Source organism: Artibeus jamaicensis, unplaced genomic scaffold, assembly GCF_021234435.1.
Source record: "Artibeus jamaicensis isolate MK-2021 breed Jamaican fruit bat unplaced genomic scaffold, CSHL_Jam_final scaffold_3222, whole genome shotgun sequence".
Taxonomy (NCBI): Eukaryota; Metazoa; Chordata; class Mammalia; order Chiroptera; family Phyllostomidae; genus Artibeus; species Artibeus jamaicensis.
In genome coordinates this window covers 1,566,727-1,589,290 of record NW_026522038.1, presented here as the reverse complement: position 1 = coordinate 1,589,290, position 22,564 = coordinate 1,566,727, and the positions used below count along the sequence as shown (strand labels likewise).

Sequence of the window (22,564 nt, the reverse complement as noted above, 5' to 3'; positions counted from 1 at the left end):
GGGATGCCTTTTATACCACTTATAGGTTGGCTGTCTGGATGTACTTGGGTTTTGATCGTTGTTGGGTCATTCTTTGGTGGGTCCTTCCCTCTGACCATGTTTTGTGTGCTGTTGTGCAACTGCTGCTAGAATGAGACCAAACAACCCAGAAAACAAACCCACTCCTGCATACATAACCCCCAACCACAAATACACTATAAACCCAGCAAATGAGCAAATGTTAATAAAGGTGTAAAAAGGTTAAGACTATTATAAGTAAGGAAACATTAATATGAGATGACTAACTGAAATAAAAATGATTTTGAGAGGGTAGAGGGAGGAAAAAATAATAAGAGTATGAAATAAAAACAATGTGATGAAAGAAAGAAAAGAAAATTTACATTCTAAATAATAAAGGGATGGAAGAAGGCAGAATGGAGTAAGAGAAGGGAAGCATATAGTATTAGTTTTAATCAAAAATTTAAAAAGATATAGTGAAACAAATAGGAACCAAGTTGGAGAAAAAGATCCACCACAGCAATATCAACAAGAAATGACCAAAGGTTAATATAAGTGGAATGGGGATAAGAAGAAAAAAAGAAAAGCTTATGAGTTGTCTAGAGGAAACAAAGGTGATTCTGAGACGATAGAAGGAGAAGAAACACTAAGAATGAGGAATTAAAACTGGGCTAAGACAGATAAAAATTAAAATTTAAAATGAAAAAAGGAAGGGCACGAAGAAGGTAAGATGGAGTAGGAGAGGGGAATGGTAAAATCTGGATTTCAATTATAAAACAGTGAATATCTAGAAATAAAACTGTAGAAATGAAACAACTACCACCACATCAACAACCAGCAAAGATTGACAAAGGTGGAGAGAGAATAAGGGTATTTTAAGAATACAAAAAAGAATCTGAAATGACAAATGACAAGAAAAATAGTATGAGGAGGTCGGAGGGAAGAGAAATAGTAAGAGTGTGGAATGGAAACTAGTTGTAGCAAGAAAAAAATAAATTTTAAAACAAAAAGAAGAGGAAGCAAGAAGGTAAGAATGGAGTAAGAGAAGAGCAAAATATGAGATTTGAAATAAAGTAAAATATAAAAACTAGTGACATAATAGGCACAAACTTGAAGGAAAAATCAATATTGAAAAGCTATGCAAGCGAGAAAATAATGGAAATCATGAAGACCATGGTACAATTCAACTCAGTAGAAGTCAGTGTTTGTCACTGGCTTCTCTTTCTGGACCCACCCCTGGTAATGTCAGGTGGTGTCCTAGTCTGGGCCTAGGCAGCCTGTTCAAATGGCTACAAGCGATCTGGTCTGTGGCTGTCTCCTTCAGATTCGGATGCTCCCCACTGTTCTGTCCTGCTGGCTTTCCATCAGCCCAGGGCCCAGGAAAGGTTCATTTAATGACCTAAGAGCAGTGCGAGTACCTTCTCCTGCCTCCAGAGGAAGCCTCTGATGAGATTGGGAGGGTGGGAACCATGGGTCACCCTCAGGGGCCACTGTTCAGTCTTCAAGGAAGAGGGTTGGAGTATTTCCCTGTCCCCTTGCCACATATCTTGATCTGTCCCAGATTCTTCCCAATAATGTATGGCTTCTGGTGAATTAGCTGTCTGTTTCCTGTGAGAGGCCAATCTATTTAAAAAGGGCAGCTCTTTCCTGCTTGGCTCTGACAGCAGCTCTAAGCTCCAAGGAAGGGCAGGGCCCTGAACCCCCTTTTTGCTACTGTCTCTAATCTCTTTGCTCTGCTGGTTTCAGTGGATCAGAGTGCAAGGAACAGTGTAGCTCATGGTATCTAGTAAAGGGCCTTTTCAGAGCTTTTTCTTCTTTCTCCCATGGAGATGTGCCCAGCAGGGGGCTCCTGACCCTGGCCTCAGGGATCTAGAGCCTGTACTCCTGCAGGTGGAGGTTTGGCTCACCTGTCTGTGAGGGGACCTGCCTGGCTGCGGCAAATCTCAGGGGCTCAGCTCCTGGCAGTCCAGTCCCAGCCTGCTGCTCTCTTGCAGGAGGCTCAGGCCCACACTCACCACTCTGTATAGTCCCTGCTCACCAGCTGTGCTGGGCTGGGTCCCGCAGTCCCTTCAGTGTGACTCTCCCTCTGAGTTCTTAGTCAGCAGAGCTGCTGTGCATGCACATACATGCACGTGAGCACTGGCTACTCAAATCTTGAGTCTTGCCTGGGCTCCTCTTTTAAAAGGGTTTCTAAAAAAGAAAAAAAAGAGTTAATGTGGAGTTCCCATGCTGCAGCACCAGGCCCTGTGGAGCCTGTTCTCCATGCACTCCACCTCCCCAAAAATCACAGTCTCTCCCAGTCAGGGCTGGCCACCACCTGCCACAGCTTTCCACAGTTTTAGATAGTTTCTCTCTGGATCCTTCCCGGATGGCCCTGGGAAAAGTGCTTCAGTGATACATGGAGCAGTGGTATGGTGCTCTCCAGGCTCCCTCCAGAGATTCTCAACTTTGGGCGGGCGGGCTTGCTCCTTCAGCACTGTTTCTGCAGCTAGCACCTCTCTGCCATCTCTCTCCGCCCCAGAGCTTTGGGCTCCTGAGGTGATCTGCAGCCACTCTGAATCTGTGCAGCAAGAAGTGGCACGTGCTCCACTAGGAGAGCCCAGCCACCCGCTCCTGAGTATCCTGCGGGCAGGCAGGATCTTACCCACTCTCACACGCTCCCCGCACTCATCCATGTACGCACTCACCCACACACCCTCTCACTCATTCTCTGCTGGATCTTCCAGTTGATTACTCTGTAATCAGCTGGAACTTTAGCTGCAAGATGGGTCTGGGTCTGGGAGCAAATGGACAGAGCTTTCAGCTACTCTGCAGCCATCTTGGATCCCTCTAGAACCACAAAGTTTTATAAGAAAACACAGGGAGGATCTTCATAACCTTAGAATAGGTAAAGATTTATTAGAGAGGACACACAAAAATATTTACCATAAAATTAGGTTTTAGGAAAACCAAAACATTTATTATGAAAATGAGTAGGTAAGCCACAGGTCGGGAAAAATTTTCTCAACACATATATCTGACAAGACCTCATACCCAGGACATATAAGGAACTTTTATAAATCAACAATAAAAAAAAGACAGACCTAATTTTACAAATGAGCAAAAGACTTGAATGACACTTTATAAATGATGCTTGAACATTACTAGTCATTAGGAAATAGAAAATTAAAACCATAACGGAACACCATTTCACAGTGTCAAAAAAGATGGACACTGTCATATGTTGGAGACAGGGTGTGGGAACTGGCACTTTGATATGTTGCTGGCGAGAACAGAAACTGTTAAAACCACTTTGGAAAATTGTTTAGCAACTGACATTCCTTTATTTAATGACCCAGCAGCTCTACTACTAGGTATTTATTCAAGAGAAATACAAACATATATCCACAAAAAGACTTGTACAAGAATCTTCTTATGCCTCATTTATAATACCCTCAAAGTGGAAACAACCCAGATGAATACCAATAAGAGAATGAATAAACACATTTTAATATATTTATGTAATGGAATACTATGTGGAACTAAGAAGAAATTATTGATACATATAACAATGTGAATACTTTAAAATAATATTGTTGAGCAAAAGCAGCCAGACACAAAAGGCTATATACTAAATGAGCTGATTTATTTGAAGGACAAAAATAGACCAACCAGATGTAGTGTGATAGAAATCAGATAGGGGTTGCCTTTCGGGTGAAGGATACTGAACTGAAAGGAACATGGAACAAGTTTCTATGCTGATGGAAGTAGTATACGTCTTATTTCTGATGGTGTTTGCAATTGTCAAAAACTGTCAACCTGAACACTTAGAATTTGTTATTTTATTGTCTGTAAATTATACCCTAATTTAAAAAAAGCCCAGGATAAAAGAGCTTAGTGTGTTTATAAGGTACAAATGCTAAAATACTCAAGGCTAATGATTAATTCTTTTCTCAATTTTTATCCCAGAAAACAGAGTTCAGTGCCCGCCCCCTCCATAAATTATTTGTGTATTTTAACCCACAGTGATAAAATATTTATTTATCAAAGTCCTTCTTCCTCATGGTATGTCATATGGGGTTGACATTATCAAAACTGATGAAATAAACCTTATCTTAAATGAAATAATGTTGGACATGTAAAAATTAATTAGCAGATTGTGAAAGAAGACATGCCACCTGTCTTTAAAAACTTTGGCCAGTGGAATATGAATTGGGGTAAAGATAACTATTCAAATAATCTCATATATTCTGTACTCCTTGCACCTCTGATTTATACTTAATAAGTTATGACCCCACATAATATGATACCTGAAAACAAATCCTGTGACCATACATTATATTATGATATAAAGAACTTGACTAATTCATTACTCTTTCTCTTCTGAGTGATATTCTCCTACAGGCAAAGCATTGTGTCTATTATAATTCCTCTTGTATCCTTATAAGACGCTGGGTAGAGTCTTGAAAATAATGGATCTGCAATAATTATTTACTGATTAGTTAGAATTTATGTCCAATTACATGTGCCCATAACGGGAAACTGACTGCAATTATTTTATAATGTCTTCATATAAAATGTCTGAAGCACAGGTGATCTCATTAGGTAATTTATGGGAACTATATATATATTTTAAAGATTTTATTTATTTATTTTTAGAGAGGGGAAGGGAGAGAAAAACATCAATGTGTGGCTGCCTCTCGAGTGCCCCCTACTGGGGACCTGGCTGGTAACCCAGGCATGTGCTCTGACTGGGAACTGAACTGGTTTGATTACCTTTTGATTTTCAGGCTGGCACTCAATCCACTGAGCCACACCAGCCTATATTTAAATGGAGTATATGAAATGATCCACAAGTCCAACTCACTTCAGCTTAAAAGTTTAACCATACTGTTATTATCTGACTAGATGTTTTAAAAAAAAGTATACAAAAAGTACAATTTTTAGAAATATAAAAAGAAATAACTCTACAGAGTCTAATTTTGGTCTCCACTGGAGTATCTCAGTGATTATAAAGGCTGCAAGTTCATTGTTTTGAGTTGATCACCACATTGGCCAGACCAGAAAAGCTGTGAACTGAGAAGGAAATTGTTATTCCACTGATGGAAACTCAACTAGAGAGTATCATTCTGCTGGCAGCTGAGACGTCAGGGGTTCTCACTATGAAAACCAGTGGTCTTTTAATCACACATTATAAAAGCATTTGCGATGCTCTGCAGGCAGCTTTTCTTCAAAGATTTTCCTGCTGCTTTCCTTCCCGAGCACAATGGGTTCAAGATGGCTAATGCTGCTTCCTAGTTATGCCAAGAACCTCCTGAATGCCACTGGGCTTTCATCAGGAAGACAAATGGCGAAACATCAAATACTCGTTCTAAATGGGGACTCCCACGATCATGTTATTTTTGGGAGAGCAGCTCTCTGGCTCCATGGATATCACTTGAACGGAGTAGCCATGTTCTTCAGCAGCTCTGGCTCGGTCCAGGTCCACCAGGCACATGCACTGTTTTCCTGAAACAGAGGCAGTGGCATCGTGAGACCCTGCTCAGCTAACGGTGCCATTTCAGTTGGTGTGACGGACTCTACACGGTGACAAAAATCTATAGGAATATGGAGAATGCTATTTGCCCCCAATTTAATTCCCGATCAGTATGAAGAAAATACAATTACAAATATATAACATTTTAAAGATTTTTTTCTGCTAGTAATTTTTAAAATGTCAACCTTCTAAAATGTATTTATACATAAATCTCCAGTAAAAACTACAGATTCTATTTCCCACTATGGTTCAAAATCCATGTATTGACTTTTTCTCTGTCATGCACTTTGAAAACACAATATCTGTAATAGTGTGAAAAATTATATCTGTCTCTAAGAATATCTAAAATGACATGCAAACAAAGGGACATCTGAAAGAAGGCTGCATTTTGAAGCCTTCTTTCAGATGTTTTTAGGACAATAATGAAGTGAGAAATAGAAAATATTTGCAAAAATTCTCAATTGTGGGCCAATTATTTCAGGTGGATGAGTAATGCTGATTGTAGCATAATCTTAATTTTCAGAGCTCCTGTGCCCACATGAAATAGTGGTATTCAATTTTCTCTGTGATCTTTGGAAAACAAGAGAAAACCTGACTGACAAGCAAAGCAGTGCACTTGTGTTCTTTTTGCAAATGTAAGCTTTTATTTCAAAAGGAGCTCAGGAAAAGAAAATGATTTGAGGTCGAATATGTTCAAAGTTATGGCTTTTATACTTTCAACTTCCTTAAATTCAATATATAAACTTCTTCTTCCTCTTGGAAAAAGGTTACTGACTCCATATAAATTCATTCATTCCATTTTTCCTCAATAATTATAGTAATACCTAAACATTATTTCTAAATGACTTATTTAAATGATAGCAGAAACTGCTACATTAACACAGTTTCAGAAATGAAGATAGCAACATGAAATAGAAAAGGCCTTTTGTGGAAGACAAAAGAATCCTCATAGAATAACACTGGAAGGTGAAATCAGCAGGTAGGAATTGGTACCAAGAGGTTCAGATTTAAAATATTTTTTATATTTTCCTTAAAAGGATCCTGCCCAAAAAAGATGAACTGGCTTAGAGTGATATAGAAAGAGATGTCTAGAATTCCATTTAGGCTACATCAGCCCGTCTTCAACAGCCATATGGCTAACATTTTTCCCCCTTAAAATATCATTCCTCTTTTAAGACATCTGTAAATGCACCCCATCTCCATCTACTTTTCAATTTAAAGTTTAACATTCTCCGTCAAATGGGATGCTCTGCATTCCTTCAGTACCCACCCTAAGTTTACACTGCAGCTCACTTAGCCTTGGCTTTGATCCCAGTCCAGTTAATTTTTCTTTTACATTACTTAGAAGAATCTCACGTTTTCACATGTTGAAGCAGTGTCTTTACAACTGAAATCCAGTTGTTGGAAATCTACCTTTTAGGGAGCTTCCTATAATGTTCACAGAACAAAACTATGACCTGTGCAAAGTATAGATGTAGACATTTGATGGAGCCTGACTTTGGACCTGACATTCCCTCCTTTCATGCCAGTGATCATGCCAAATGCCTCTTGTCCTCAACTAGCAACTTCCCTACCAGCCACTCCCTTCTGGTTTAATGCCTGAAACATCACCCATGTACACCCCCATCCACCACACCAATTACGTCTCACTGCGTATAGTGAAGTTGTATCCAGAGTACCAGTATTTTGCTGTGTATAAGACATTTTTTTGCCCAAAGTTTTGAGGGAAAAAATAAGGTTGCTTATTATACATGGGCAGTACTAATTCTGTATCTATACAAATGTTTTCAATTCTTTGATTTATGCTTATGTGTTAAAAGTGTAACTCTAGAAAGCAATAACAATATTCATATGCAAAATAATACCCCAGAATATGATAATCAGTTTTGTTTCTAAATAGAAGTAAATAAATAATTGAATTAACAGTTTAACACAAAAAAAATGCCTGAAAGTTTGGGCCAAAAATGTGGGTGCACATTATACATGACAACATATGGTAATTTGATATGTATGTAAATTATAGCTCTCTGTATATTTGATTGAACATCAAATGTACATCCAACTAATTCAAAGTGTTGCAAATGGGAAAAGGAGGAAGAGGGAAAGAGAATGAAAGGGAGAGAGTTGCAGGCAGAAAAGAAGGACCTTTTCCACATGTTCATGCCCCAGAGTGTGGGAAGAGAATGACTTGTTCCTTCAGCCTCAAGTCTCAAAGCTCTCTCCAACTGTGAGTATCTTTCTATGCTGACTTTGATTTTAGAGTTTAAAGGTAATTAGTTCTTCTATAACATGGTCCCTGAGTAAAAACTAATGACCACATCTAGTGCTCAGCCAAAGAAACAGTGATCTATTTTCCAGACCAGGATAGTTCTTCAACGTGGGGCTTTTCTAAATAATTTTTAAGGCTAGTTTTAGCTCTGCAGTCATTTTAAGCCCTAATTTGGGAGCATGGTTTTCCAATGATGTGACTCCATCACTGGTGGGCACTGCAAAGGTGGGTAAGAGCTTCGTGTCTAGAATCAAATAGTCTGAGTTCACAGTGTGGCTCCATCATACCAGCTGAAGGGTCCTGGCCACACTTTTGCCCCAGTTCTCTTATCTGCATGGTACAAATAATAGTACCTACACACCCCGTTAGTATTTTTATAAGAATTTACTGAGATAATGGGTGGAAGTTATTCATCTCAGTTGCTTAAATGTTCAATAACTGTTAGCTACTATTATCCTTCTAAAAGTCATTTCTTTTTCTAAAGCAAAGTCTGAGATAAATTTATTAGTTAAACTTGAAATGCAATGGTAGATCTTTCAATTAAGGCAATATTTAATATTATAAATGTCAAACATATTGGTTTATGATTAATAATATACAGCTATACTTTTTTCCAAGAAAGAAAACATTATCATCCTAGTTTATACATTTTTAATTCATCAGTTTTGGTATGCATGGCTGACTTTTCCATTTTTATTATTTTCTTATGTGGCTTTTGATAGGTCCTTTAGTTTGTTCACAACTTAGTAATTCTCCTCAATGTACAAACACTGAAAATGTATTTAATTTAAAAGTAATGTTAACAAAAATGGGATAAAGTGTTGTCATTGGTACAAAGCCCTTTTCAATAAGGATTGAGTTTTCTGGGAAAATGTGAACTTTACTTTCTTCCTGATAGATGAACCGGCTCTTTTTCTACACAGAGCTGGAGCACTCGCCCGCACGCATCTTGCGCATAAATCTACGGAACAGCTGCGGTGGAAACACACCTACGAGCCTCCGCGCGGCTGGGAGCTGGACAGCTGTCTGATCTGCAAATCTGCACAGAGTCATGTGTTCCTAAAAGAAAGAGCAATAGAAAGTGGGCTTATTTTAATCTTTTGCTTCAACATTATAAGAAATTGAGAAAAGTGCCTCATTTTTTGGAGTTCTACATTGATTAGCTGAATAAACTGCTGCACAAATTGTTTCATACAAGCAAAATTTCAGAAAATGGTGCTCAGTAACTTTTTTCTCTCCGAATAGACAGCTCTTCAGATGTGGTTGATCAGGAACAGGTGCATGGAAGATCCCCAGGGCCATTTAACAGTTGATTTTAGCAGAAATAGACTTAACAATTTGTGATTATAACATGTGACACTAAGAGAGCTAAAATTTATTTACATTTTCCTTTAATAAAATTTGAATCCAAGAAGACATTCTAAGTGGCTTTTCTTATCCCTTCCAGAGGGAATGGAAATACTGTAGAAGATCACTGTTTGTGGCTTCTGTAGTCCTCTGGATACTCAGCAGAGTTCCGGTTGCACTGCCCTGACTTCCCTTTAACTCAGTCCCTTTAGAGGGGAGGAGACTGGCTCTCTCACTCCAAAAGGCTGCACGAGGTGTATTTATTTCTTCTGCTTTAAGAGGAACCATAGAGTAGCCCTCAGGGAATGGAAGGGAGATTATTGCTTCTTAACAATTTCAGGAAAGATTGTGTTAATAATAATAATAATAAGAAGAAGAATAAGAATAATAATAATAATGCAGCTTTAAAGGGATGGGAGCTGATGAACCTGCACAGCACTCTTAAATCTGCAGGTGGACAAAGGTGAATGATTTGTTGCCGTCAAGATGCCGGCAGTGCTCCCATGACAGCTGTTCACTCGGAGCAGCTGCAGTTTCTAAGTGTGTAAATGACCTCACCTGTCAGCTTGGCCAGTGGGTTGAACTCAGATTCATCATTTGTCTCTTGGTCTTTTGTACGTTCATTTTGCAGCCTCCATTTTTAAATAAGGTAATTAAGATGATTGTGTAATACTGGTCCTTTTTCAAGAATTAACTTTTTGTCAATTTTAATGCACTGTGAAAAATGCTTTAGGACTCGTTATGAATGTTAGTGGCAATGTGTAGGGTACTAATAAAATAATTAAGTTTAAATAAATAACTTTTATTAAGCTTCTATACATTGGCATCATGAAGGGGCAGAAGAGTATTTTAGAATTATATAATATGAAGGAAAGGCAAGAAAAAGCATGCCCTGTGTTCTTGTGGTATTTTTAAATTAAGGCTCACTTTTAATATAGATAATATTGAGGCACTCACAACCTCGGATAATGTCTGTTCCTCTCTTGTCCTGATAAGTCCCACCCAAACACAAATTATTGGATTTGTGAGTGTGTTCTCCCCTGTAGAAGTTAAATTCTGAAAGGGGGAGGCACACAGTAGTATTCAGAAAACATTTGCTGGCCAACGGCACGTGGAGAAAAACATTTCCAAAGTGACTCTCAAGATATTTGGCACTAAGTCCATGCAGTTCTGTCTGCTAGCCCACCCATCATGGTTAAGTTAGGAAACACTGAGATACCAACTTGCCACAGTATTCAAGAAGACTTCTCTACAGAGCATTGACATCTAACACCCTCGGAGAGGCTGGTGGCCAAGCAGCTTTGAGGGGTATGGGAGAAAGAGGAGACAGAGATGAACTGGGTACCAGGGAGTTTCCTGCTCTCTGGAAGAGCCTGGTGTCCTGTCTCTTTTGACTCCAGATTTTGTTTTCTTTTTTAGGCTGTGGGACTGGGACTGTGGTACCTGACCTCATCACTCTAGGTTTTTCCCATAAATTCTCTCAGTGTTTGCTTTACCTAGCATCACTCCAGGAGGCATTAAAAACAAGGGTCTAGTTTGTATTTATTTTCAATTCATTTTATACTTTATTAGCAGGGCCTTGAGATAGAAAGGTGAGGTGTTTTGAACGTTCTGAAAATAAAGTTCCTGGGATCTTAATGTTCCTCTCAAAATCTCACCGTTCCCTAGGATATGAAAACTTAAATCTAGTGGGCAAAGATGAGAAAAGCCCTGGTTTGAATAAAAGCATGGACGAGGACATTTCTCTTTCCTCCACAGTTCTCTCTGTACGTGGATGGGTGGAGGTGGGGGCTAGGAGAGGTGCGGGTAGGAGACAGAGTTGGGGGTGGGCATTTAAGAGGTGGAGGCGAAGGAGATATAGGTGCCAATGTGGCAGAATGAACATTTTTATTTTTAGGTCACGGTACTTCACTATTTCACTTTTGAAAAGGAAAGAGAGTAAAATTCCTGGAAGGCAGGGGCTGGTATATAAATTGATACTATATATTTTTGGTAGGTCTGTACAAGAAGTGGAATTAACCAAACTAAAAATGCAAACTAACTTATTAAATTTTAATAGGATTATTTACGTATTTCTCTCACATATTGTCATTTCCTAGATTTTATTATGTCATGGTATCGATCATTTAATTAGTTGGCAGTGATGTTCGGAGAGGGGGAAACCATTTTGCTCGGGTGGGCAACTCAGAAACTCAGAACTGTGTCATGTGCAGGGAGTCAGCTCTGGGCGTCTCCTGTGTCTCCGAGTTGTGAGCAGAGGCACTGTCTTTGCTCCGGATCAGAGGCTGGCAAACTATGGCGCACGGGCTAAACCCAGCCTACGACCCAATTTTGTATGGCTGAAAAGCTAAGATTTTTTAAAATTACATTTTAAAGGGTCATAAACATACAACAAAGAGAAAAGAAAATATAGAATATGAGGGAGATTTGTAAGTGGCTGGCAAAACCTAAACTATTTACTATCTCACCTGTTACCAAAAATTTTGCCTCTGCTCTGGATTATCCTTTCAAAGATATTTGAACAGCAAACAGCCTTGAAAACTATACAGTGTCTTCCTCTGGAGCAAAAGGCAGGCACGCTTACTTAAAGATTAAATCTTAAAACATTTGGGTTTCCTAAGTTCAGGTTTCCTCTCCCGTAATGCAGCTCCCTGTGTATGTGGGTGTCACCAGGCTCTTTTGACCTGCCCTGTAGCATCTGGGTCTGGGGCGGTCAGCGCAGAAATGACAGTCTGGCTTCTCCTATCCCTGTGAGCAATAGCAGGGTTGGCCTCTGACTCAGGAGTCCCTGTCTTCTGTGAGCGCCCACGGATCTGTCCGTGGAGGGCTAACTAGTTGGCTTGCATGTAGGGTGAAACTCAGACCCTCTAGAAAGTCTTGTCAGCTACTTGAAGAGTAATCTTGATTACAGAAAGAAAACCCACATTAGATGTTCACGAGTAATTCAAATATAACTATAGATTGCATGCTCCATTAGTAATCTGAGAGAAAAAAATATAAAGAAGAGATAACAAGTATATTATAGGAATACATCTCTAGATTTAAACAAGGTTTAAAGGTTACCTTGTATGATAAAGTTTTCTTAAATTGTTCACTGAAATAGAAAAGAAAAACAAATTAGTCATCATTTTATATTCTCTCTGCCTTCTAGGGTTCAGAGTCTGGTTATTTTTTTTTAAGTTGTCTTTTACCCTTTTTTTTAAAATTTATTTTTCGAGAGAGGGGAAGGGAAGGAGAAAGAGTAGGAGAGAAACATCAATGTATTGCCTCTCATACGTCCCCTCTCATGCCTCTCATGCTTGCCTCTCATGCGTCCCCTGCCAGGAACTGGCCTGCAACCCAGGCATGTGCCCTGACTGGGAATCGAACCGATACTCTGGTTCGCAGGCCTGCGCTCAATCCACTGAGCTACTCCAGCCAGGGCTAGTCATCATTTTAAATACCACATATTTAGAGTAGAAATAGTCTTGAAGGAACTAAATTACAAACAAATAGATACATTTTATCTGAAGAGGATGTAATGGTATCCTGAACTAAAAACTCTGACAGTTTCAAGTGTCTTTATAAAACAGCAAAAGCATACCATCAGTATGTTATTAATTAAAAACATTTTTTTCAAAGGTTGTTTACAGTCTCAGAGAAGCACAATCGTTTTTTCCTCTTCCCCACATGAGTGCACACAGATTCAATCTGTTTTACAATGTGGGTTTTACTGTTATTCAGGCATGGAGGGTCCAACAGATCAGGAGAGGACCACCATTAAAAAGGCAGTTTGCTCCTCACTGTTTTGAAGAGGAGGGGCATGTCATGCCATGTGGGCCGCATGGGGAAGGGCCAGGGGGTCCGGAGGCAGAGGGCAGGAGCCTTTACTGCAGATTCCCTGGGAAGGAGTGGCAAGGCCGGGTGCACAAGCTTAGGACTGGCTAGTGTGGGCAACATGGGGAGTCTCTGGGGAACAGGGGCTGTGCCTGGTTGTCTGGTGTCTGGCCCTGGTTCTCCAATAACAAAGGGGGCACACGTAAGCCTACAGAGGTGTGATAAAGTGGGCAGATATTGAGACTAAAATCAGATACGTGAGACTGCAGGCTAAACAACTCAGATTAGCATTCTCAAGAATCTTCCTAGCACTAGAGTGAAATTCCTTGGTGGGTTATAAAATGAAATTTCAACTATTGAATAAGCCTCAAGTTATAGTTTATTTTTGGCTTCTCCATAGTTCCTTTGGTTTTTCTTTCAATTAGTTGCAAATTGTAGTAGAGAACAAAATGATTAAAGGCAAAGAATAAGAAGGCTATTATCTGTACTTTTAACTCTAAATTACTTAGATGGATACTTTTAAGTATACATACTAATGACAAATAAATTACAAGGTTCTTAAAAAGTTACAATGCAAATGATGTCTTTTTTGATACATTATAGGATAGGCTTTCCAAAATTAACACATTTAATCTATTCTATAGTTAAAATGATCAGCATGATTCTCAGTAACTATGTCTCAGGGAATGAAATGTCATAAACACGGATAGAGTGGTCCCCCAATAGACTGAGTTAAAGTGATGAGAATTAAAATGGCTGCTGAACTTGCAGATTAATCACCACCCATGGGCAGCAGTTAAAAAAGCTGCTATTACTGTACCTAGCAACAACTTACATTTATTGAGTGCTTAACTCTGTGCTGCTTCCGAGTGCTTTACATGATATCATTCAATTCGCCCAAAAACCTTGAAGTAATTTGCTATTATAAGCCCCATCTTGTAGATGAGAAAATGCAGCCAAAAAAGAGTTTAACTGAATTGCTGGAGGTGAGACAGCGTATCCAAGAATGAGGAGCTAATGTGTGCCCCAGGTAAAATACTTCTGGGTCCTAAGCCCTGAACTACTATACCTATTGCCTCTCGTGGATAGTGATTTCCATTCAGAAGTACATAGAGAAGTGCTAAAACTGTTATACTTCTAGTCATCTGACTCCTAGATGGACTCGATTCTAAATTTCATCAGGAGCTGGACCCAGGAGAAAAATCAAGGGCAGAGAGGAGATCCTTTCTTCCTCATGTAATTTATATCCAATACTTGCCCTTACGGGGAGAGGAAATAAGCTCGAACCTAAAATCTCATTGCAACTTTATAACAAAAGAGTTTTGTGCATTGGTTTAATCCCCACATTGCTACCTTAGGTAGAACACTTTCACCTTTTTGGAAAATTGAACTTGGAGGTATTCTGAATGAAACCATAACAGCAAGGGCAGGTGACAAAGGAAGCCCGTGTTTTTATGCAGAGCTCGATCACCATGTCGGTTGCCACCCCACAAGCATGCAGAGCCACCTGGAAAACAAAACCAGACACTACCACTCAGTTCTTTCTGAGTAGCACTATTTTTGCATCTTTTAAAAAGGTACTTTATATGAGGACTGACCCTCAAGAGGTTTCAAGTTACCATAATATTATTCCATAATAGTTCTCATCTGGATACACCAGTGAACTAGTTAGCTATTCATATTAATTTTAAAAATTAAGCAAGGTTGAAAAATTACAAATGGAATAACAAAATTACAAATGCAAATGAAGCATAAGATTAATTTCATGGAGAATCTGAAACTATGTTAAGTATGGAAAATATAATATGTATGCATTTCTCAACTACTGCTCTTGCTTTTATGAATTTAGTTCAGTTGTAGCATTGTTGCAAGAACACTAGAATGAAATCAGAATTTCTTCTAGTCTAGAACTCTAGTTAGCTATCTGAGACTAGGCTATTAAAAATTTAATTTTGGGGGCCTTAGTTACCTCAATTATTAACTATGGTTAACGTGACTGATGCAAAGATAAAATAAAGATGTAACTGAAGACACTTTCTCAAAAGCTGTATAAATATAATCTAATTAGTGCTTTGTAAAAATGTACTAAATAATTTACATAGTACATTTTAATATCAATATTATAACCATTCATATCATTAAATGACTAATTACATAAACTACTTTCAATGGTTTAATTAAAAATAAAATTAAAAATTGAAGTGATGTTTGAGGTTTCAATAATTCATGGAAATAAAAATAATTCTATAAGTAATTTTAAGTAACAGGTGCACCTAGACAAAGAAATATGGATCAAATGAAAGAACAGATCAAAACTCCAGAAAAAGAACTAAATGACCAGGAGATAGACAACCTATAAGATGCAGAGTTCAAAACACTGGTAATCAGGATGCTCACAGAAATGGTTGAGTATGGTTGCAAAATAGAAAAAAAAGTGAAGGCTATGAAAAGTGAAATAAAGGAAAATGTATAGGGAACTAACAGTGACGGGAAGGAAACCAGGAGAACAAGACAGAGATGTTTGCTTTCAATGCTTTCATTCAAGTAGTATTGGAAATCCTAGCCACAGCAATCAGACAAGAGGAAAAAATAAAACACATCCAAATTGGAAAGAGAGAAGTAAAACTGCCTTTCTCTATGAGAAATAGGGAACTATTTCTCTATGTATACATGTCTCTATGTATACTGTACATAGAGAAACCCAAAGATTCCACTAAGAAACTACTCAAACTGATAAATGAATTTAGCCAAGTAGCAGGATACACAATTAATATCCAGAAATCAGTTGCATTTATATGCCAATAATAAACCTACAGAAAAGGAAACTAAAAAAAAAAACCCCATTCACAATTGCTTTAAAAATAATTAAATACCCAGTAATAAAATTAACCAACAATTAAAATACCTGTACTTGGAAAATATGACACTAAAGAAAGAAACTAAAGAAGCACACACTGTGTTCCTGTACAGGAAGAATTAACATCATAAAAATATCCACATTACCCACAGCAATCTATAGATTCAATGCAATTCCTATCAAAATTCCAATGTCATATCTCACAGAACTAGAACAAATATTTCAAAAATATATATGAAACCACAAAAGGCTCTACACGGAGCAACAGTGATCCTAAAAAGAAGAACAAAGTTGGAGGAATCACACTACCTAATACCAAACTATAATGCAGCCATAGTAATCAAAACAACCTGGTACTGGTATAAAAACAAACACATAGATGAATGAAACCGAATGGAAAGCCCAGTAATAAATGCACAACTTTATAGTCAATTAATATTCAATAGAGGAAGCAAGCACATACAATGGGCTAAAAATAGTTTATTCAATAACTGATGTGGGAAAATTGGACAGATGTGCAGAAAAATGAAACTAGGCCACCTTCTTTTACCACACACAAGAATACATTCAAAATGGATCAAAGACTTAAATGTTAGAACTGAAACCATAAAAATCTTTGAGGAAAACATAGGCAGCAAAATCTCAGACACTGCTCATAGAAAATTTTTATTGGATATATCTCCTCAAGCAAGGGAAACAAAAAAAAATAAACAAATGGAACTACATCATTCCAAAAAATTTTTGCACAGCAAAGGAAAACATCAACAAAATAAAAAGACAATCCGTGGAATGGAAGAACATATTCCCCAATACATCTGATAAGGGCTTAATATTCAAAATTACGAAGTACTTAGAAAACTCAACATACACACAAAAAACAATTAAGAAATGGGCAAAAATCTGAATAGACACTTCTCCAAAGAGGACATACAGATGACCAATAGACATATTAAACAATGTTCAACATTACTAGTCATTAAAGAAATGCAAATTAAAACAATAATGAGATACCATCTCACACCTGAGTGGCTATTATCAATAAATCAATAAACAAGCACTGGCAAGGATCTGGAGAAAGGGAGGCCTGATTGCACTGTTGGTGAGAATGCAGACTGGTGCAGCCACTGTGGAATGTAGTGTGGAGATACCTCAAAAAATTAAAAATGAATCTGCCTTTTGACCCAGAAATCCCACTTCTTGGAATATATGGGAAGGAACCCCAAGCATTAATTCAAAAGAACAAAAGCACTCCAATGTTCATTGCAGCATTATTTATAATTGCTAAGATATGGAAGTAGCCCAATGTCCCTCAGTAGATGAGTAGATAAAACAACTATGGGAAATTTACATAATTGAATTCTACTCAGCTATAAAACAGGAGAAAATTTTACCCTAGTGACAGTATGAATGGACCTACAGAACGTTATGCTAAATGAAATAAGCCAGTCAGAGGAAGACAAATACCATATGATTTCACTCATGTGTGGAATCTAATGAACAAATCTAAGAAGCAAAACTGGGACAGACTCATAGATGGAGAGCAAGTGACAGCTGGTGGGGGTGGGGTTCGGGGGTCGAGGGGTTGTGCAAAAGGAAAAAGGACTCATGGACATAGATAACAGTGTGGGAACTGTGCAGGGAGAGGGGTATAAGGGACTAAATGGTAATGAAAATACAATAAATATTAATTCAAAAGAAAAAAATTCTCTCTTTAACCTTTGGCACTTTAATTATGAGGTGTCTTTGAGTGGGCTTCTTTGCACCTGTCTTATTTGGGACTCTCTGTGCTTCCTGGACTTGGATGTCTATTTTCTTCACAAAGTTAGAGTAGTTTTATTTCACTATTTTTCTAATAGATTCACAATTTCTTGCTCTCTCTCTTCTCCTTCTGGAACCCCTATTATATGAATGTTGGACTTTTTGAAGTTGTCCTAGAGGCTGCTTACACTATCCTTGTTGTTTTCAGATTTTTTTCTTCTTGTTGTTCTGATTGTTTGTTTTTGGTTCTTTATGTTCCAAATCATTGATTTGATTCCCAGCATCATTTACTCTATGGTCATTTCCCTGTAAATTGTTCCTTATTTCAATTAGTGTATCTGTCTTTTCTGATTGGATCTTTTTTAGGCCATTGAGTTCCTCACTAAGTTCCTTGAGCCTCCTTATAGCCAGTGTTTTGAACTCTGCATCTGATAGACTGCTTATCTCCATCAATTTGGTTCTTTTTCTGGAGTTTTGGGACATGTTTCTTTGTCTCCTCACTTTGGCAGGCTCACTGTGTTTGTTTCTATTAGGTAGAGCTGTTCTGACTTCCCTTCTTTTTAGCATGGTCTAATGTGGTAGGCGTTCTCTAGGGTGCTGTGGCTAACCATTCCTATCGCCCAAGCTGAGTACTTGGGGTGTGCCCTTTGTGTGGGCCCAACGCACCTTTCTCTTGTAGTTGAGCCTTGATTGCTGTTGGCAGGTCAATGGGAGGGATTTACCCAGGCCAGTCAGCTGCAAGGACTGGCTGTGACCACTGACCACCAACCTCCACCCTCCATGGAGAATCAGCTGTGCAGGAAACAGAAGTGGTGCTCTGATGTGGTCTTTAGCTGTCCACTAGCTGCACAGGCTCTGGGGTTTTATGGGTGATACACCCAAGTTCAACCCCCATCTATATTCTATCCAGGGCCACCCTGCATGGGCTATAAAGCAATCTGAGATGTCTCCTACTTGTGCTGAGCTTGGAGATTACCAGGTGGAGCCAAGCTGTGAATCAAGGCTGACTGCCTCTAGTGCTTGGCCTGTGGCCACTTATAGCAAGAGGTATGGGGGCTGACGCTCACTGAGGCCAGCTCTTGCTTATTTGATATGAGTTAGAAAACCGTGAAGCATGAGCCAAGCCCAGTCATTCATACTGAAAAGTCTCCGTTAATAGCTTGGTTGTCCCATAAATGGGTGGGAGGAAGTCTCAAAGCAATCTTCAGAGTAGGACACATAGTATTAGCCAGGTTAATGGAGTCTCAGATAGGCACCAGCCTGCTGACTTCGTGGCTCTATGGAGAGAAGGAAGGGGAAATAGCCTTTGCCTACCTTTCTGTCTGGGAGAAAACTGTCCCCCAGTTCTTGCCTTGATGCCAGACACTACAGTTCTTCTCTGTATGCCACTGGTGCCTTTCAAGCTGCTACCCCAGTGCTGGCTCAGAGGAAGTGAGTCTGAGTAGGTGAGTCTGTGTGTGTGGGTTCTTTAAGGAGAACTGCTTGGGACTCCAGATGTTTCTTCCACTCACTTCATCCCCCTGATTTTTGCAGCCAGAAGTTATAGAGACTTATCTTCCTGGCACTGGAACCCTGGGCTGGGGGGCCTGGTGTGGGACTTGAACTCCTTTCTCCTGAGATATCCCTCTGGAATTTTTATCCACTGCACATGGATGTGGGACTAGCCTGTTCCATGTTTGTGCCTCTCCTACCAGCGTGGATGGATGTAGTTTCTTTAATTCTGTAGTTGTCAGAATTCCATTCCACTCAATTTCTGACATGATTTCTGGGTGATGGTTGTTCTATAATTTAGTTGTAACTTTGATGTGGTGTGTGAGGAGGTGAGCTGTGTTTACCTATGCTGCCATCTTGACTGAAGTCCAACAATATACTTCTCCGTATCTTTCTTTACTTATGTTCACATTACCATGGCAATATACAAGAGAGTGAGTTAATATCCCTCATTTAAACAAAACATTTAAATCTAAGCATTATTTACATGATGAATTTTAGGTCTAAAAGATTTTTTTATTGTTCAAGTACAGCTGTCTCCATCCTTCCCCACGACTCCCCCCACCCCACTCATCCCCACCTCCCACCCTCGAGACTACCTCCCTTTGGCTTCTAAAAGATCTCATTGCATCACGTGTTCTAATTTCCATTGTTATCAAATGCAGGTCAGAAGTAACAGGCAAATAATGAAGAGATATTGATCAATGAAACCATGTTAATATGAAAATTTAACATACAACAAAGGCAGTACTTCCCACCACCAGGGAAAATATGGACTTTTGAAAAAACATGTTGAATTAACCTCATCGGTATGTAAAAAATAAAATTAGATCCTTTCTTTTCACTACACAAAATACATTTCAAATGGATTAGAGGTTTAAAATAAAAAAAGGACATAAGTGAATTCCTCCATGACTTAGGGGAGTGGAAAATACTTTCCTAACTATGTCCAAAAATCCACATACAATAAGGGGGAAGGTTAATAAATTTGAACAAAATAAAAAAAATTAAAACCCTTTAAAATGGCAAAACTCCCCCAAAACTACATGTAAAAACCCAAACAACAAAGTGAGAAAAAGATTTGTGATTTACAGCATAAACAAAGGGTTAATATCCCTAATGCATAACAAGCTACTAACAGTAGGGAAAAAGCCCAATAATCTGATAGAAAAGTGGGCAAGAGTGGACAGTTCCCAAACAAAAATATACAAATGGGCCTTAAACCAAAATCTTTTAATACCACCCAAATTAAGAGACATACGTATTTAGACTACATCAAGATATCACTTATCACCTATTAAAATAATAAAAATCCTAAAAATTGATGCCAGTGTGTGGGTCAGACTGAAGAAACAAAAATGCCCCATCCGTATGGAGGAGGGTTTTGGTAATATTCAGCAAAATTACACATGTAATTTGTGATCTCACTTCCAAAAATGTATTCAAGGGACACACTGGCCAAAATATAAAAAAGATTTATGCATTGAGGCAACATTTAAAATAACAACAAAATGGAAACTAGGCGATTTTCTACATATAAGAGGGCTGACAACTAAACATAATAAAGTACTCTGCAGCTCTAAACAGAGCTGAGGAATATCTTTATACGTGGCTGTGGAAGATATTATTAAATAAAAAGCAATGTTAAAAAACTCTCAACTACTTTCAGTAATCATAGTGCTTTTTTAGAACTCTATTGTGAGCTAAAACAAGATATGTGCTGATGTCATTAGGAAATAGTTTTTTTTTTTAGCATAAGGGAAAGAAGAGATATACAATAAATAAATGAGGCTAAGTTCAAATTCCATCATCATGAATTTACATTGGCAGTATCAGTATGAACCTATGGTGATTTTGTTAAAAAAAAAAAAAGGTATTGCTTAGCTCAGACCACTGAAAAGCCTAGAAATAAAGACCAAACCAGTAGCAATGACTGTTCCTGGTACTTAGATTGTGGTAATCATTTTCCTTTCAAAGAATTTAGAGTTCCACGGAGAAATGGCTGATGAGGCAGGAAACACACAAGGTGAGCTGGAACAGCTTGTTACAGGGAAAAAGCACAGATGCTCTCAGGACCACTCATTGAAAAGACTCAGGGGCCAAATGCAACAGGCTCCCACTGAACAAAGATTGGGATATTCGAGCATCAATGACAGCGGATTGAAGTATTTCAAGTATTAAATTGATGAATCAGTAATCAAACTCAAAAGTACTAACTGGTTACTTTTGATAGATAACCAACTCAGTTTGAAAATTGGAAAATAAGAAAAGAAACAAGTTTTATCTGGCATTTCCTATGTGAACTACATCTCAGTGTAACCAAATAGTTGATAAAGAAAAGTAAATTAAGGCAGAATGACACATGTAGAAGGATATTATCATTTCCTAATGCTTACTGATGATGGAGCTAGGGGCAATGGTCAGGGACGCTGCTAATGTCACAAGGGCCAGCCAGAGGTAAGTGCCTGCACAGAGAACACACCACCACCTTGGATGTCGTCTTACCCAAAAGTGAACCTGATCAGATTATGCAGCTACACTCAAGGTCGAACTACCAATTCCTGGGAGATATAGGGAAAAAGTTCATACGTGAAACAACACCAGAGGAATGCGATCAGCAAAACTCACACTGTGGAAAACTCTAAGGGAGAAATGGCATGGTTATATAAACACGTAAACTGCAAGAAAAAAAAGAGACAGCGATGATGGGGTAGACAGGATGGTTACTTGAAGATGTGCACATTCTAGTATTTAGAACCCATCAACATGGCAAAAAAGCACTTTTTTTGCAGATGTAAGTAAGATTAAGCACCTTAAAATGGCATGATTATTCTGGATTACATAGGTGGACTCAATCTAATCATAAGAGGTCTTAAAATAGAGAACTTTCTCAGGCGGGAAGCAGGAGAGATGAGACTGAAGGAAAAGCCAGAGACTGGGAGCCTGAGGAGGACCTGATGCCCCACTGCTGGCTTTCCAGGACTGCTGGAGGCTGGGAGCCAGGGAACGTGGACAGCCCTGTAGCAGCTGACAACAATCCCAGCTGAGCCAGCAAGGGAGCAGGGACCTACAACCACTTGGAAGTGAATAACCTGAATGATCCTGGAAGTGGATTCTCCCACCAGAAAAAAGCCAACCAAGCCAATGCCACCTGGAACAGAGGGCACCTTGGTTTCTAACCTATAGGACTGAGATAATTAATTCGTGTTATTACAAGCCGCCAGATTTGTGGTCATTTGTTATAACAGAAATAGAACACTGATGCAGATGAAAACCTATCAATTTTAAGCCTTAAGATTCACATTAGCTATTTAAATTTTTGTATCTTACTGTAATTCTTACTAAAAGAAATATGCTGTAAAAAATCACCAAATGCCTGGTGTAGAGAATTTCTGCAGGAATGTGAAGTTGAGTAATTTTGTCGAGGAATTTGTTAGTTTTTCTTCTTAATCACGAAGGTCTATAATTACTGCTTTAGTTCTAGAAACTGCACAATTCATTCATTCATCATCCA

At 38.6% G+C, this 22,564-nt stretch overlaps 1 protein-coding gene across 4 annotated transcripts in view; it reads right to left on the bottom strand.

The window, feature by feature from the left end:
• Positions 1 to 3,574: 3,574 nt before the first annotated feature.
• GSTCD (glutathione S-transferase C-terminal domain containing) overlaps positions 3,575 to 22,564 on the bottom strand; it is a 153,929-nt gene continuing 134,939 nt past the window's right edge. For 2 of the 4 annotated variants that reach the window (XM_037154449.2, XM_037154451.2), the window contains 4 exons: positions 14,318 to 14,451; positions 12,192 to 12,222; positions 8,771 to 8,840; positions 3,575 to 5,484 (listed from right to left, as the gene is read on the bottom strand). In XM_037154449.2, the coding sequence (XP_037010344.2) occupies positions 5,348 to 5,484; positions 8,771 to 8,840; positions 12,192 to 12,222; positions 14,318 to 14,451 (372 nt within the window). In that variant the 3' untranslated portion in view covers positions 3,575 to 5,347. The remainder of the gene's footprint in view (positions 5,485 to 8,770; positions 8,841 to 12,191; positions 12,223 to 14,317; positions 14,452 to 22,564) is intronic. The other 2 variants (XM_037154452.2, XM_037154453.2) reach the window with 2 other exon arrangements.